The 14,521-nt window shown below is 36.2% G+C and overlaps 1 protein-coding gene across 1 annotated transcript; it reads right to left on the reverse strand.

Moving 5' to 3' along the window:
- Positions 1-995: 995 nt before the first annotated feature.
- Positions 996-14,510, reverse strand: LOC135696008 (cell growth-regulating nucleolar protein). Its single transcript, XM_065215266.2, has 6 exons — positions 14,265-14,510; positions 13,399-13,503; positions 9,689-9,772; positions 8,821-9,130; positions 8,336-8,421; positions 996-1,223 (listed from the first exon to the last, which is right to left on the reverse strand). Exons 1-6 carry the CDS (start codon positions 14,508-14,510, stop codon positions 1,086-1,088), a joined length of 969 nt encoding a protein of 322 aa, XP_065071338.2. The 3' UTR covers positions 996-1,085.
- Between the last annotated feature and the right edge of the window lie 11 nt (positions 14,511-14,521).

The raw sequence follows: 14,521 nt of genomic DNA on the forward strand, positions 1-14,521 counted from the left end.
GATGCCACCAAGGACATAATTTCGATTCTTATGCTACCATTTCAGGGTTATTGTCAAAAAAGACTACCATTTCAGGGAAAATTTTTAACATGTTAGCTTTGGCTCTCTTTGACCCCGACTGGACCCCCTGTTCGGCCATAATGGGAGTCCCCCTGGACCGTCGGTCGAGAGCGTTTGGCAAACTGGTCGAGTGATGTTAAGCGTCTAGAGCATTGTCGAGCGTTGTCGAGTCAAATTTGAATAAGGTTAAAATTTTCGGGTGGTCGTGCTCGACACTTAGAGGTATTCTCGACCGTTGTAGAGAGCGTTTGGCCACTTCTCGACTTGCTGCTTGACTTGCTACTCGACTTTTTGATAAGTATCGCATGTGCAATTTGCTACATGTTTGTCCGCCAAAATTGCCTTTATTTAGTAATTGCAGCAGACTTCTGTCTTCTGCTTTGGCTATTTTTTGAGTAAAAGTCGACAAAAAGGTCGAGAGCGTTAGTCAATGACTGCGGTAGCGGGAGCCAGAATAGGATTTGCCCCTGAGTAATATGTACTCATACAACTAATAGTATTGCTCTTCTTCTGGTAGATACACTCTTACAAGAATATCGTATATAAGAATATTCAGGCTCAGTAACATCACATTCTTTAGAATATTATGACAATATTGCTAAGCCTTATCTTGCATATTTGTGTCTCATTTTTCAGCAGTTGCCCCCTGTTTTGGGATGTTTATAGCAGAGAATCGTATGGCTGGCACATTTCGTTATGTCCCAAAGTGCACTTTCTATTCGGGGGCGGGTCCTGTTCCTCTGAAACCATTTCAGAACGAAAGCTCAAAGCAAAAATTTCTTGATAATATCAAGGTTGGATAAAATCTATAGTAATCTTATAAAACAGAACAAGCTCTCCACAGCCAAGAAAATCAAGTGGCTGCCAAAAACAGATGGAAGTTCTATTATTGAAAAAGAGGATTAGCAGGAACTTTCAAAAAGATTAAGACAAGGTTAATTTATAAAACATTTAATAAAACTATTTGAACCAAAAGGTTTAACTATAAAAATACCTAAAATCAAGTACTTTGTGCTAAACATGCTCTATTTCTTGTAGAAAACACGTTCCTTGACAATCTTGGCGTTTTTGTATTTTCCTAGCTTTTGTTTGAACACTGCTGAGCATTGATCTGTTGTCGATGCTTGGTGATTTGTCCCATGGGCATTGTACTCTGTAATAACCTGCAAAAAGACAACTTGGTGAAAAACCAGCAATGATAGATTGGTCTTGGACACTGCCAGTAAACCACAAATAAAACAAAATGTTCTTTTTTAGCAGAAAACTGCAAGCATTATTTTGGTCGATCGAAATGAGTACGTGCATTTAACATAGGAGTCAGAAGTGGCAGAGAACAAGGTAATATAAACTAGCAAGCGCTTTTGTGACGCTTTGTGGCTGTTGCTGAACGCGAGAGGTTAATTATGATAACTAATTCAATGCAAAAATTTAGATTTTGCAACAAAGCAAATTTAGCAAACGATTAAATTTAATTCCCGATTCCCCGATAAAGGCTTTAATATGAATACTTTCATTCGATATAGCCCGAGGCATTGGGATTTTTCGACATTCAGGTAAATAGATCAAAGATATTATCGAAGAGCTAAATGGTTCTACAAAGCCATTAGGTGCAACAATCGTTCGAAAGCAGCTTGTTTGAAAGATGACAGGAATGCGCTTACATATGGTCCCACTAGCTAATTAACCTTGTGGGACATATATGTCTTAAATTCGATTTAAAGCGATCAAAGTTAGCACATCGAATTTCATAATCTTCTGCATTATTCCTTTGCACTAAGATCTTCCCCTTACCTTTCTTTATCGCAGATTTCAGTATTAAAGCAAAAATTGCTTTATTTATACAAAACATGTCCGGTGTTTTGAAATGGATTAAAGGCAAGGCATTAAAGATCTTCTAGCTTCGTTAATTGAAGCGCATTACAGTTGCATATCGTGGAAAAACAAAAATCTAAAAAAACACAAAACAAGAAAAAAAAACCGATATAGATATTGTCAATACACAATTGAACGTAAAAACGTTAGAAAATTATGTTTTATTTTGGTGAATAAACTTTCTGTGCTGAAAAGTAAGGTGATATCTAGGAAGGAAATTCACTGCTTATTTATACTGAGGATTACAATAGCTGGGATGTGTTTCCAGCTTTACGGAGATACCTTCATGCATCGAAGAAAACAAGCATCGTTGCAAACACGCTCAATGACGCAAATGCGGCAACAACAGCACGTTTATCGAATGAACACTTTGTTCTAAAAGGTAACTCTGAAGTCAAGCCTTTGCTTTATTGACAGTTACCTAGCAAACAGCAAAAGGGCACCGCATAACGGCAAAGCAAAGAAATGAGAATTTCTTGTGGGCGACACATTCAACTAATTCCATCTTAGATATGGAGATTCAATGTAAATTATCATGCAAGAAATGAGAATTGATGAGATAATTGATCTCATTTTGTCAAAATCATTGAAAAGGGTGTCATGTGCAGTAAATAGATTTCTCAAAAAAATTGCTATGCGGTAACGCCAAAAGCACTTACATTACAAAATTCACAGGTCAAGTTTTCGTTAAAATCGCAATCTAACATAACATTCATGAATTATTAAATAAATTCTTAGAAAGTCATTCAGTATCGTGCATGCATGTTTCTTAAGATTTCATTAATTGATGCCAAATAATGCGCACCCATCAATAAGTTTGGTGTCAGCTTAAAAATACAAGAGGCCCAATTCTTCTGGCGTTATACAACCTCTCGCCTGGTCTTTGTCGTCGTGTGATTGCTTGCAGTTGGGCATTTGGAAAATCTTGGGGCATTGCAGCAACCATGACGTTCAAAATAATAATAGCGGGTGCTGTGATAATTACAAGAATAACTGCGACAAAAAAATATTTAGAAAAACCAACTCAGGGAGAGCAAGACTGCCCCATTTAATATCGACTTCTAGATTTCTTCTGAATGATTCAAGTAACCCAGGAGCCAAGAGGCTACAAACCTTTCAGGAAATCAATTCGTTTTGCAAATACATAATATAAAATCATGAAAACGATCATATAAACTGATCCAGTGATGTAGCAGGGCCATTGAACAAATGGTGAAATTCAATTCTGAATTTAAAATCTTATAATCCAAGAAAAGTCTCCCTAGCGTCGAAGACAAGCGAGGCTCAAAGGGAAGCGATGATTAGATTCTAACAAAACAAATTAGATTTGGTTTAAAAGTACGAAGCGAGAGACCTTCTGCTGATTGAAAATTCAGATTACAACAATAAAACAGGCCTGCAAACTAGCAACTTAATATGTTATATAGTTACTTCCAAATAGAAACGGCTTTTTGAAAGACATAAGATATGCATGCCAGTGAAATATAAACAATGTCTCGAACTGATAAAATTCAACAGTCTCAAAAAGTTTTCTAAACTTGTTAGCTAATTACTTTAAATATAGCCTGCATAGAAACTGAATTATGTGAAACTTCACGCGGTGAAATGATATGTAATGTGTTCCAGCTTAATCAAAGCAATAATGGGTTTTTAAAAGAGTAGTCTAGTTCTTCTACAAAAGAGAAGTCTAGTTCTTCTACGGCCCCAAGTTGCATTTCCCCAGATCTTTTCATCATTGCAAAACTGAGATTTGAACATTACGAAAAATTAATGGCTACAAAGACAGCTCTGCACACACAAACATAGGTAAAGGCCTCCAAGAGGTCATGTTTAAGGAGGAATCGATGCATGACGCATTTATTTCAGTTTCGCAATAATGAATATTGGCAATTCTGTCAAACCCAACCAACGACCTACAGCAGTCATTGTAGAAATGCTTAATAAACCGTATTTTAACCATGATTTTGTGCTACCTCTACATTACGTCGGTCATCTAGAAAGATTTGTTCTGCAAGTACAAATCAAAACACTGGTTGTAAAAATTATGGTTAAAACGTTTGAAGACACTATTTGTTTCAAGAAAATGCAATTTATTGACTACAATTAAGTAAAGGCTTAACCTGCAAATGTGAATATATCTAGGGGAACTTTGAATTTCTATCGTGATTGGAAATGATAATCATGAAAGCCATCTTTATATGGTGTCAGTGATGACAAGAGTGGCTATAACACTGACACAAAAGACCTGTCAATCTCTTGATGTTTACGAAACGTCAATCAAAAAAGGCAATGATCCTCTCGGGCTTTTATGTTACGAAACAACTATCATACAGCTTTCGTGTTGGAGCGGGTTACTTTCTTGCACGTTCTATATATAATCAAACACCTGTCTGCAAGCTTGTGCAGGATTATTCCTTGTTGAGACAGTGCTCGATGTATTGATCACTCAGAAGGAAGGAGCATAGCGACTAGCTTCACAGCTAAGCACCTGCCGCCAAAAGATTGTTCACCGACATAGTGAGATCGTCCTTCTAGTGGAAAGGGAGCAGTTGGCAAAGGCTGGTTAGCACATTCAAAGAAACATCAAGGACTGCAGAGAAGCCAAATCTGCAGAACTAAGTAGAAATGGTAAGCAACGCGTTGTTTAAAACGAAGGGCTTGGTAGGTAACGTGAAGATAACATTGATCTTGCGTTGATTATTCAATTGAATGTTTTTATTCAAAAATTCATAAATCTTCAACACTAAATTAACGCCTTATGAAGATCAGCTCATGTGTACGGTAACTGAACATTTTCATCTTGCAAATTAATATGAGGATTTAAATGACGGGGGAGATCAAACTACAACAAAGACAGACAGTACTTTCATATGGAGAAAACAAGCAGTGCTTCAAAATCATACGTAAATATAAACTTATAGAGGAAACACGAGAAGGTGCTACAATGGAAATAAAAAGAACGCAAAGTAGCGTGTCAGGCGACTCTGTGAAAATACGGGCGAATAAATGTTGGGACATCTTACGACAAACGGTGTTATCAACATACATAACCTCAAAGATAACTTCAAGCGAGTTAGCTGTTTGGCGAACAACACAACATGAAGCAAAAGAGGAAGAACAAAAGTTGAAATTTATGCTCAATAAAACGGTTGAAGCAGCAAGGAAAACATTAGAGAAAGTGGAATTAAAGGCTGATCGAGTAAGTGCAAACTATATGGAGTACTTTAGCGACTTGAAGTTGAAAATAACTATATCAGAGCACAGTAAGAACATCGAGAAAGCATTTGCAGAGGGGAGCTGGCAAAGGGATCGTAAAACTTCGGTAACGAAATTTGCAAGCGGTTTCGGATTAGTTCGACAAATGGAAGCGAACCATGACAGAATAATGGCACGAAGAAAGCAGCTAAGTAAAATATCCATACAGAAAATCACACAGGCCGATAAAAATACAAAAGTGGAAACCACTACATGGGCATCAGAACTAAAGGGGAAAAGGTCAACCAGGCGAAGAACTTCAGAGAATAAAAAGAGACACAAACAGCAAAGATTGCAATTGAAAAATATATCAAAAGGAAAGAATCCTGAAGAGAACGAAGAACTAGAAGACTGCAATAGTAAGATAAGTAATGTGCAAAGAACATATAAACGGGATATAAGGTGCAGCACTTTGAGAGGGAAAGATGTTGAAAGTAATTATTTCAACAGAAAACGCAACAATAAATTATTTCAAAGCAACAGTGGCGAAGAGAGGTATTACAATACTAAAACAGGGGAAACTGCTATGTCAAAAACAGCATTGTCTTGTCTTGCAGAGGTAACGGACGATGATGATGAAGATGAAAGAGGGGAAAATCCTTGCGGAGGGTTGCACCAAAATACCGAAACAGATATAAACAATGTCGAACAAGAAAATACACAGAGACGTCTAAACAGTAGGACTAGAATTTCTGAAAAGGTTAATAGGTTTCTTAATAACTGCAAAAACTATAATGAAGTAGCTGTTTCAATGCAGAAAATCAACGATACCCCTACATCACCAAACTCGCACATAAACAAAGGCACTAAAGAGCATTGCATGCCAAGTTTTGGCATGAGCTATACCAGGAAAGGCACACTGAGTACCATAGATGATGAGTCAGATGGAGAAACTAACAAATCACAGTTATCATCGTCATATCTTGTCGAAGATGAGAATTCATCCCCACAAGATACAATGATCATTAAGAAGATGTCACCAAAAGAAAAAAGACAGGCAATGCAGACAGTCGGAGACATATCTGTGCAAAGCGAATCTGAGATGCAGTTACAATGTGCAAAGGACAGGCTTGATATGTTCTTCGATTCGCAGGATAGCTATGAAGTAATCAATTCGAGAAAAATAGAACCTAGGAAATCGTCACAGAAACCATTGAAACCCTTCTTAAAGCGCGATAGTGGTTATTTCGACACTACAATGTCATCAGTGACAGTTGCAAGCACATGGGGTACCCGGGATAAGAAACGAAACATTACTGAAATTGCAGATGCACTGCGAGAGCATGGGCACGAGAAGAAAGCAAGCGAATTCGAAGAGGCCCTCGCTTTGATAAAAGCGGCACAGCAAGAAATGAGAAGGAGGCTTAATGCAACTAGGATAATGATAGAAGAGGAGAAAAGAAAGCTTAAGCTCGTTGAACAAGAGCGCTTGAAAATAAAAGGCATGAAGATCACTTATGAAAGGTTAAAAGAAATAGAAAAAGAACGTAGAAAGCAAGAAGAGTTGAAACGAGCGCAGAGAGAAGAGGCAGAAAGAAGGCGTCAAGTTAACCTACAACTGCACAAGGAGAGACAATTACTGGCAATTGAGAATAGGTTAAGTAGAAATTTTAAGTTCTCTTATTTTAGCAACATCAATAAAAGGTTTAACAATAAAAAAATAGAGACAGGAAAGCTTAAACAATAGAAGTAATAACTACGGACAAGGTAAATACCATTACTCAGAAAAAACAGATTCAACATAAGTGTAGGAAGGTTTTTCGATTGCTTCAAGCACAGGATTGAACAGTTTTCAGACAGATGCTAATAATATACCGTATGCGTGTCTGACTAGCATCAAATGTTTTGAAAACTCTATAACAATATTGCGTTGATATAAACAGCATACTCTTTCAAAAATAGCACTAAAGAAAAATCAAAAAAGTAGGTTTCGAGGAAATACAAAAACCAAAGTGAAGAAAAAGATAGCAATAATTAGCTGTTATTGATAGCAAAAATTTTGACTGATTTACTTGTTATATTAAACATTGCTGCTTTTGCATTATCTGACAAAGATATAGAAAAATCTAACCAAATTTTTAGCAGGTCAGGTTTTATATTCAACAAATTGTCTTACAAATACTAGAAACATATCACTTATACTTTAGAAAATTCTTTAAGAACTGAATTAATTAGATAGCGCATACTGACATCGCATTTTATAACACGATACCACTTTTGCAGCGAGGTGTATCTAGCTGTTAAGCAATCATTCTCTTGAATTTTATGAAAAGAATTTTCATTGCACTCTCAACGTCTTAAACATTGATTTGTGGTCTCACGAGTAAGGGTAAATCGCCTTCAGAGATATCAACAACACTTGTGGATACAAGAACAAGCTTTCAGAAGGTAACATCACTGCATTAATTTGGAGCAGAAAATATTTTATTCTTCAGTAAATATTGAGTTTAATGATGGCATCCCGCTATCAGTCCAAGATCTGCGAGCTGAGAAAATGGCATTTATCATGCATCTCGGTTTACAAACTCAATGAGGTAACCGAAGAGTATATAACCACAAAACTTGCAGACTGGCTGATTATTCTATTTGGTATGCAAAGATAGGTAAAATGGTTTAAAAAGCGTGAAATTTTAAGGTGCGGATTTAAATTTCACATAAAATCTCATTGAAACAAAATATTATTCCGCTGGATGGAAGATCACACCATTTGCGCTGCAAATCAAATAATATCAACCAAGGCACGGATAAGAGTGATTAACAATTAACAATTGTTTCATTCGAGCATTTGATTTTTAAACACAGCGAGTACAAGTTTTGAACCTGCTTTTTGAACCTGGTAAGGGCGAATCATGCCTGGGGTTCGAGATACGTATACATAATCACAATAATGTCTTTCAATTCGTTTAGATTTAAATAGATTAGGCCAACTAATTTCAGTTTTAATACAAAAACAAAAATGCCGTATTTTCTCAGCTTGCAGAAGTGCGCTTTTTCATGTGCACGCTTATTGGAGCATGTGTGCGTATTTGCAGGGGAGCGCTTATTCGAGATGGTACGGTATTCCAAGCATCGATACTAGGATGCATAATGGTATATTCGAAACATACGTTGAGATACTCTAAGAAAATCGATAATAGTTAACAAATACCTTCTTTTTAAGTCTTTTTATGGATATCCCATCTTCCCCTGCGTCTTTCAACACTTTTTTGAGTGCTTTTTGCCAACTAAATTTTCCTGCAGCAAGAATGTTGTGTCTTATCAGAAACAAAAACAGCAAAACGAAACAAAACCGAATGACCGAAGAACGGAAGATGAGAAGAGCAGAGCAGAATGGAACAAAACGGTTGCGTTTTCAGGACAGGACAGGACAGGACAGGACAGGACAGGACAGGACAGGACAGGACAGGACAGGACAGGACAGGACAGGACAGGACAGGACAGGACAGGACAGGACAGGACAGGACAGGACAGGACAGGACAGGACAACACAGGACAGGACAGGACAGGACAGGACAGGACATGACAGGACAGGACAGAACAAAACAGAACAGAACTAAACAGGACAGGCTTTGTCTGCATGATTTTAGCATATAGCGACACATTCCATTACTGAAAAAAAATTCTAGCACAAACCTTGAGAAACCTGACTGTTTAGATCAACATCGATACTTTCACTTTCTTCAATAGTGTTATTTTCAATGTGTCTCGACTTTTTTTTCTTTGATTTTGAACTGGGCTCAGTTTCCTCATTACCATTGCAGTTTTCTACGGAAACACTATTATCTTCTGATTCGCAATCCCTGTTTCTCTTGTTTGTTTTTCTAGATTTATTTTTTGTTTTCTCTTCAATTGGGCCATTGGATAGCTCACATATCTTGGCATTGGTCAATTGATCAGATACATCATTAGTTGGTTTTGAGTTTTCCTGGTCATCCTTTTGTCCCTGAATGACAAGTCATTTAAATCGTACATTATTGACTTCTTTATTTCATGTCATTTGTCTGATTGAAAGGACTGAGAAATGCCAGATTCTGCCTTCAATTTTGTGAACATCAATTTGCTGCACTGATTGGGTAGCCTTACCTGTCACATGCTTGTGTTTCTGATAAGCCTATGTTATTCTAGAACTTGGTACAGATGATTAATTTGTGTGTAAGAAAAAAGCTTCAAAAAAGGTTAGACTATGAAGGAACAAAAATTAGCACAATTCATACAAGGATACAAAAGACAAAGCATTGGTTACAAAAATTTAAACAATAACATTATCAAAAAAATTACAGACTACAGAACAAATTGATTAGAGATTACAGAACAAAGAATATATATCAGTTACAGGCCAGAAAAATTGTAACATTGTAACATAGTCTAAAAGAAAAAAATGACAAGAAATTAGGCTCAAATTCTGCAAAAAGACTTGAAGACTAGAACTTTGAATTAAAAATATATGATCATCTATTTTTTTAGAACATCCAGACAAACCAAATAAAAAGTACAATTTCACCTTGTTTTTCATCGAATTGAAAGCTTCCCATAACTGATCCAATACATTTTGGTCAAACACTCTGATACTGTTCTTGCAGAAGTTCTGAAATGAGAGCAGACTAATATAGAGGAAATATAAAATAATATAGATCTATATAGAAAACTCTGTGAAAGAAAAATATGAGCTCTCATTTCAGATCATTGACAATTCACTGACTTTCAACATACAACATCAAGCATTTATGTTGAAAGATACAATATTTCTAAAAGTAACATTGGTCTGATAACATACAAGAGTAAGCAACAAGGGGCAACCAAATAAGACTTTGGTATTATACAGTTTTGAAGGTGGCAAGAACTTGCAGAAACAAAGCATACTGCAGCACTTTTTGTGTGAAATTCCACAGGTTACAAGTATTGGATAATGACCAAAGGTAAGCAGAAAAGTTTTATCCAGGTGTTGATTGAAAGTAGTGGCCAGAAGACAGATAAATCAGAATTGGTTAGCTTTTTGCTTTTTAAAAATCAGCAACTGTTAACCTCTGAGAAAGTTAGGGGAGTCCAAACAATTAGATGTTTTTGATGGTAGGAATGTAAAGCTTTTGAATGTTGTGAGCATTGAATAAAGGATGTTGCCACATAATCAAGTTTTTGTTGGAAAGGCATGCGATCGCATGCACACGCCCTGGCACACACCTACTGCTTTCAAGAAGTACAAAACATCACACGTTCTTTCATTCTGAGAGGGAAATTCTTTATCAATGATTGGTTTTGTTGGTTTTTGAGACAGGTTTAAATGTTTATCTTTCCTTTGTACTATACTTCATGCCAATTCAAAAAGGCTTATTACCTTGTCAGGATTGCAGATTAAATACAAGATTTTGAAATAATCATAGGAATAATCTACAGTGGAATCGCAATAATATGAAACCTGACTTTAACTAATTTTCGGTATAAAAAAACTGTCTGGCCCCTTGGATTCTCCTGAACCCTGTACAAATTCCCTCGGAATAACGAATACCTCATATTCTCATTATTTTGAACCAAATTGTATGTCCCTTCATAATGATTTTCCTCGATATGACAAACTTTACTATAAATTTTCACTGTTTTTTTGGTCTACTTTTTCCCCGGTGTATATTTAACTCAATTTCTCAGAAGAATAATTATTTTTCATCAGCAAAACAGACATTGGCAAACATGCGTTATTTATGATGTAAAAATGGAGAAGAGATTTGTGCAAAAGTTTACACCTTTTCAAGGCCATTTCAGTGAACAAATCCAAACACGGAGGACTATAACAGACATTTTTGTCCCTGAATTTTATAAGGAAAATTAAATATTGTGAATAAGATTTTCATTTTCGATTGCTAATTTAGGGCAAGTAGCAGATTTGCCAACTATGCGACAAAAAATTAGCAGATTTGCGGATTTGTCTACCCCCATATTTTTATACATTATCTTTATGGATTATCGACATCTGGCCAGTGAGGTACATAAAATAGCTCTGATGCTTGATAACCAAGGGCCCTTGGGGCACAGATTTACACGCAGACAGATTTTCAATGACTCTGCTAAAGATATTTTATTGAAGCTGATGAAACTATGTAGAGACTTGCTCAGGTCTTCAGAAACAACAGGACACGTTTTTTTGTTAAAATGTTAGTAGTGATGCTAAGGATTCAGCGAAATAAATTTCATCAAAATTATTGGTGTCAGCATTTTCATGTTGGCAGTTTCTGCGTAGATCTATGAAGATAATCATAAATTTTTGCCAAAAAATGTCAAACGCCACCACTGCCTGGATGTTTTCAGGTGTGCGGTGGTTAGCATGCCCTGCTATATTTTTCCCTTGAAAGTCTGCATAATCATGTAAAAACAGAATGCTAAACTTTATCGAGTGAGGAAATCAAGATATCTATCTATCTATCTAAGTACCATGTCCCTTGTGGACGTAGGCGACCATGGATTTCCACAACTTTCTGTCCTTATCAGACTCTGGACCTTATACCTTCCTTGCTGTTCCTCGGGAACTTGATCTTGCATCCACTTGCTGAGACTTGTCAGGTAGTTCAGCCGAGGTCTTCCCCTTCCTCTCTTTCCTTCTATCTTGCCTGTGATAATAATCTCTTCTAAACCCTCTTTTCTCATGATATGCCCAATGAATTCGGCCTGTCTCTTTCTAATCATTTTATTTAGCTTTCTTTCTTCTCCGGCTCTTTTCAATACTTCTTCATTTGATATATGGTCCACCCATGATATTCTCAACATCCTTCTGAGGAACCACATCTCAACGGCTTCGATCCTGCTCTCCATACCGGCTGAAATTGTCCAGCATTCGCTGCCATATGTTAAGATGGAATAAACATAGCAGCGTAGAATCCTTTTCCTAGTTCCCAACGACATTTTTCTATCTTTCAACACTCTCTTTAACTTCTGAAAAGCTTGCTTAGACATCCCAATTCCGCGCTTGATCTCGGAGTCGCATTTTACATCGTCTGTTATTAGGCTACCTAGGTAATTGAATGACTTTACTTGCTTTATTTCAGTGTCCTCTATTTTTAGTCTGCATAGCTGGTCAGATTGCTTGCTAATTACCATACATTCTGTCTTTTTACAATTGATTTAACCTTTTTTCTTACTTTCTTCTACTACCTTAGTCAGAAGATTTTGTAGCTTTTCTTCAGATTGGGCTATTAAGACTGTGTCATCGGCGTACCTCAAGTTATTGAGATTATGCCCACCAATGATGAAGCCTTCCATGCCTTCTATCTCCCTTAAGATCATCTCGCTGTAGATATTAAAAAGATCTGGGGAGAAAACGCATCCTTGGCGAACTCCTCTCTGGATTTTGGTAAAGTTACTTCTATCGTTTCCAATTCTTATACATGCTGTTTGTTCCCAATACAAGTTTCTAAGAATTCGTATGTCTTTCCCAAATAGATCAAAACATTCTAGCAATTTCAGAAGTTCTTCATGTTTTACTTTATCGAAAGCTTTTGTGTAGTCGATGAAACAAATATACAGGTCTTTTTGCATTTCTATGGCTCTCTCTGACAATCAAGATATAAACAATATAAACTATCAAAATTCAATTATCATCTCCCAGCAATCTCTGAATCTTGGCACATGTTCAGCATTCTTAGATTTGAAAGTATTAGCATGTTTAACACAATATCATTGAATCATTGAAAAAAATCTAACTAAGCACTCCCTTTTTGAGCCACACCCATTCGCTTTTTCAGGGCACACAATTTCTTTGCTATTCATCAAACAAGAATCAATGTTGAAAACAGAAAGAATTTTCAAAAGCCAGCATCTCCTTATATCTCTTTCTTTACCCTGATGAAGTATAATATGCAAGATTAAGTATTAGTTTACTTATAACAATATATTAGTTTTAACATAGGATTCATTTACATTATATTGAATTGCTTCTGGTTCTTTTGGGTGAACATCTAAGTAGATTTTTTCTCAAGTTCTTCATAAAAACTCCATAGATGGAGATTCACAACCAGTCACCAAAAATTGCATTCCTTTCATCTCAGACATTTTTTCTATTTTCATTTCTCTGGACATCATACAATTGCCTACTACTTTTAAACAATTTGTTCTGTGAGCATGATGTTTCTCACACATTACCATAACCACATGTTTCAATACAACATTCATTTTATCAGATGTTTAGCAAACTAAAATGCAAACAAAATTTAAAAAGCAACAGCTTACAATAAATTTAGCTCTTTTTCTTGGAACATTTGAATACTCTTGTATTTTGTTAAGGCATCCTTTCAGTTTTGGATTCTGTGCCACATCACCTGCCTGTTGTACTTGCTACAATAAGAGGAAAGACAAACATCAGAACAAAAATGACATTTCAAATGTGAATAAAATCAGGAATTTATTCATTATTCTTAAGGAAGCAAATCAGATTGATGTTGAACTTGAATAGATGGTGACCACAACATGCTCAACATCAATTCACCATCCTTGAATAGATGGTGAATCTTCACATGTTCAAATAGATGGTGACCACAATATGGCTTGATTGTTAAGTTCTGTACTGCTGCAATTACTTGCTTGTAATTGGCTTGTCCTGCACCCTCCTACATCAATATAGCAAACAGCATCACAACATTCCTTGCTTTGCAAAAATGCAAGGTTTGACAGCATATATTTTATAGGTTTGACAGCATACACTTTGAAAAGCTGGTGCCAAGGATGCTAGGTAGACTACATTAACTGCCAAGAAAATGTTGCTACACACACACAAGGCAGCACTGCAGCTTAAATTCTGGTATCCCTACAAAAACCTCACATCAAGGGGCCTGGCTATCTTTACAAACCATAAAAGTTTGGACACCAACAGCACAATCCAAACAAAGCTTCAGATAAACATAGATAATTTGATGTTAAAGCATTTATTTGATCGTGTTTTAAAAATAATGTTGAGTCTAAACACTTTGGAAGAATGATTCTAAATTTAAAATAGAATTAGCATTCCACCATTCAGCAACCAAAAAACAGACGTATTTAACTCTAAGATTTGGGCATGAAAAATTGATTATACTCCATTTAGCAATAGAAAGTGTGACCTTAATCCATTCTTGTTGTTTAAGCTCTCCTTTATTTGCTTTCTCTTTCGGTTGATAAAGTTTTCCTTGATATTTTTCAGCTTCTGATATGCAACTAGTGTGTCCAGCATATTCGTCCCCAGGAAAATCCTTACCGCAGTCTATACATGACAATACACTACAATTTCGACATTCTGTTTGGTAGTGTTTTTCTACCTTATTCTTTTTCACAGTTTGACCACAGGCATCACATATAAAAGACACCATATTTCTCTTGC

The sequence above is a fragment of the Rhopilema esculentum genome, chromosome 14, assembly GCF_057945365.1.
Source record: "Rhopilema esculentum isolate cy_ngs chromosome 14, ASM5794536v1, whole genome shotgun sequence".
Taxonomy (NCBI): Eukaryota; Metazoa; Cnidaria; class Scyphozoa; order Rhizostomeae; family Rhizostomatidae; genus Rhopilema; species Rhopilema esculentum.

Excerpts from the sequence above, each read along its gene's own strand:
- LOC135696008 (XM_065215266.2), bottom strand. The coding sequence starts at position 14,510 with ATGGTGTCTTTTATATGTGATGCCTGTGGTCAAACTGTGAAAAAGAAT. Across the intron at positions 8,422-8,820 it reads AAACAGTCAGGTTTCTCAAG|GAAAATTTAGTTGGCAAAAA; the intron begins GTTTGTGCTAGA and ends TTCTTGCTGCAG. Across the intron at positions 1,224-8,335 it reads TAAAAAGACTTAAAAAGAAG|GTTATTACAGAGTACAATGC; the intron begins GTATTTGTTAAC and ends GTCTTTTTGCAG.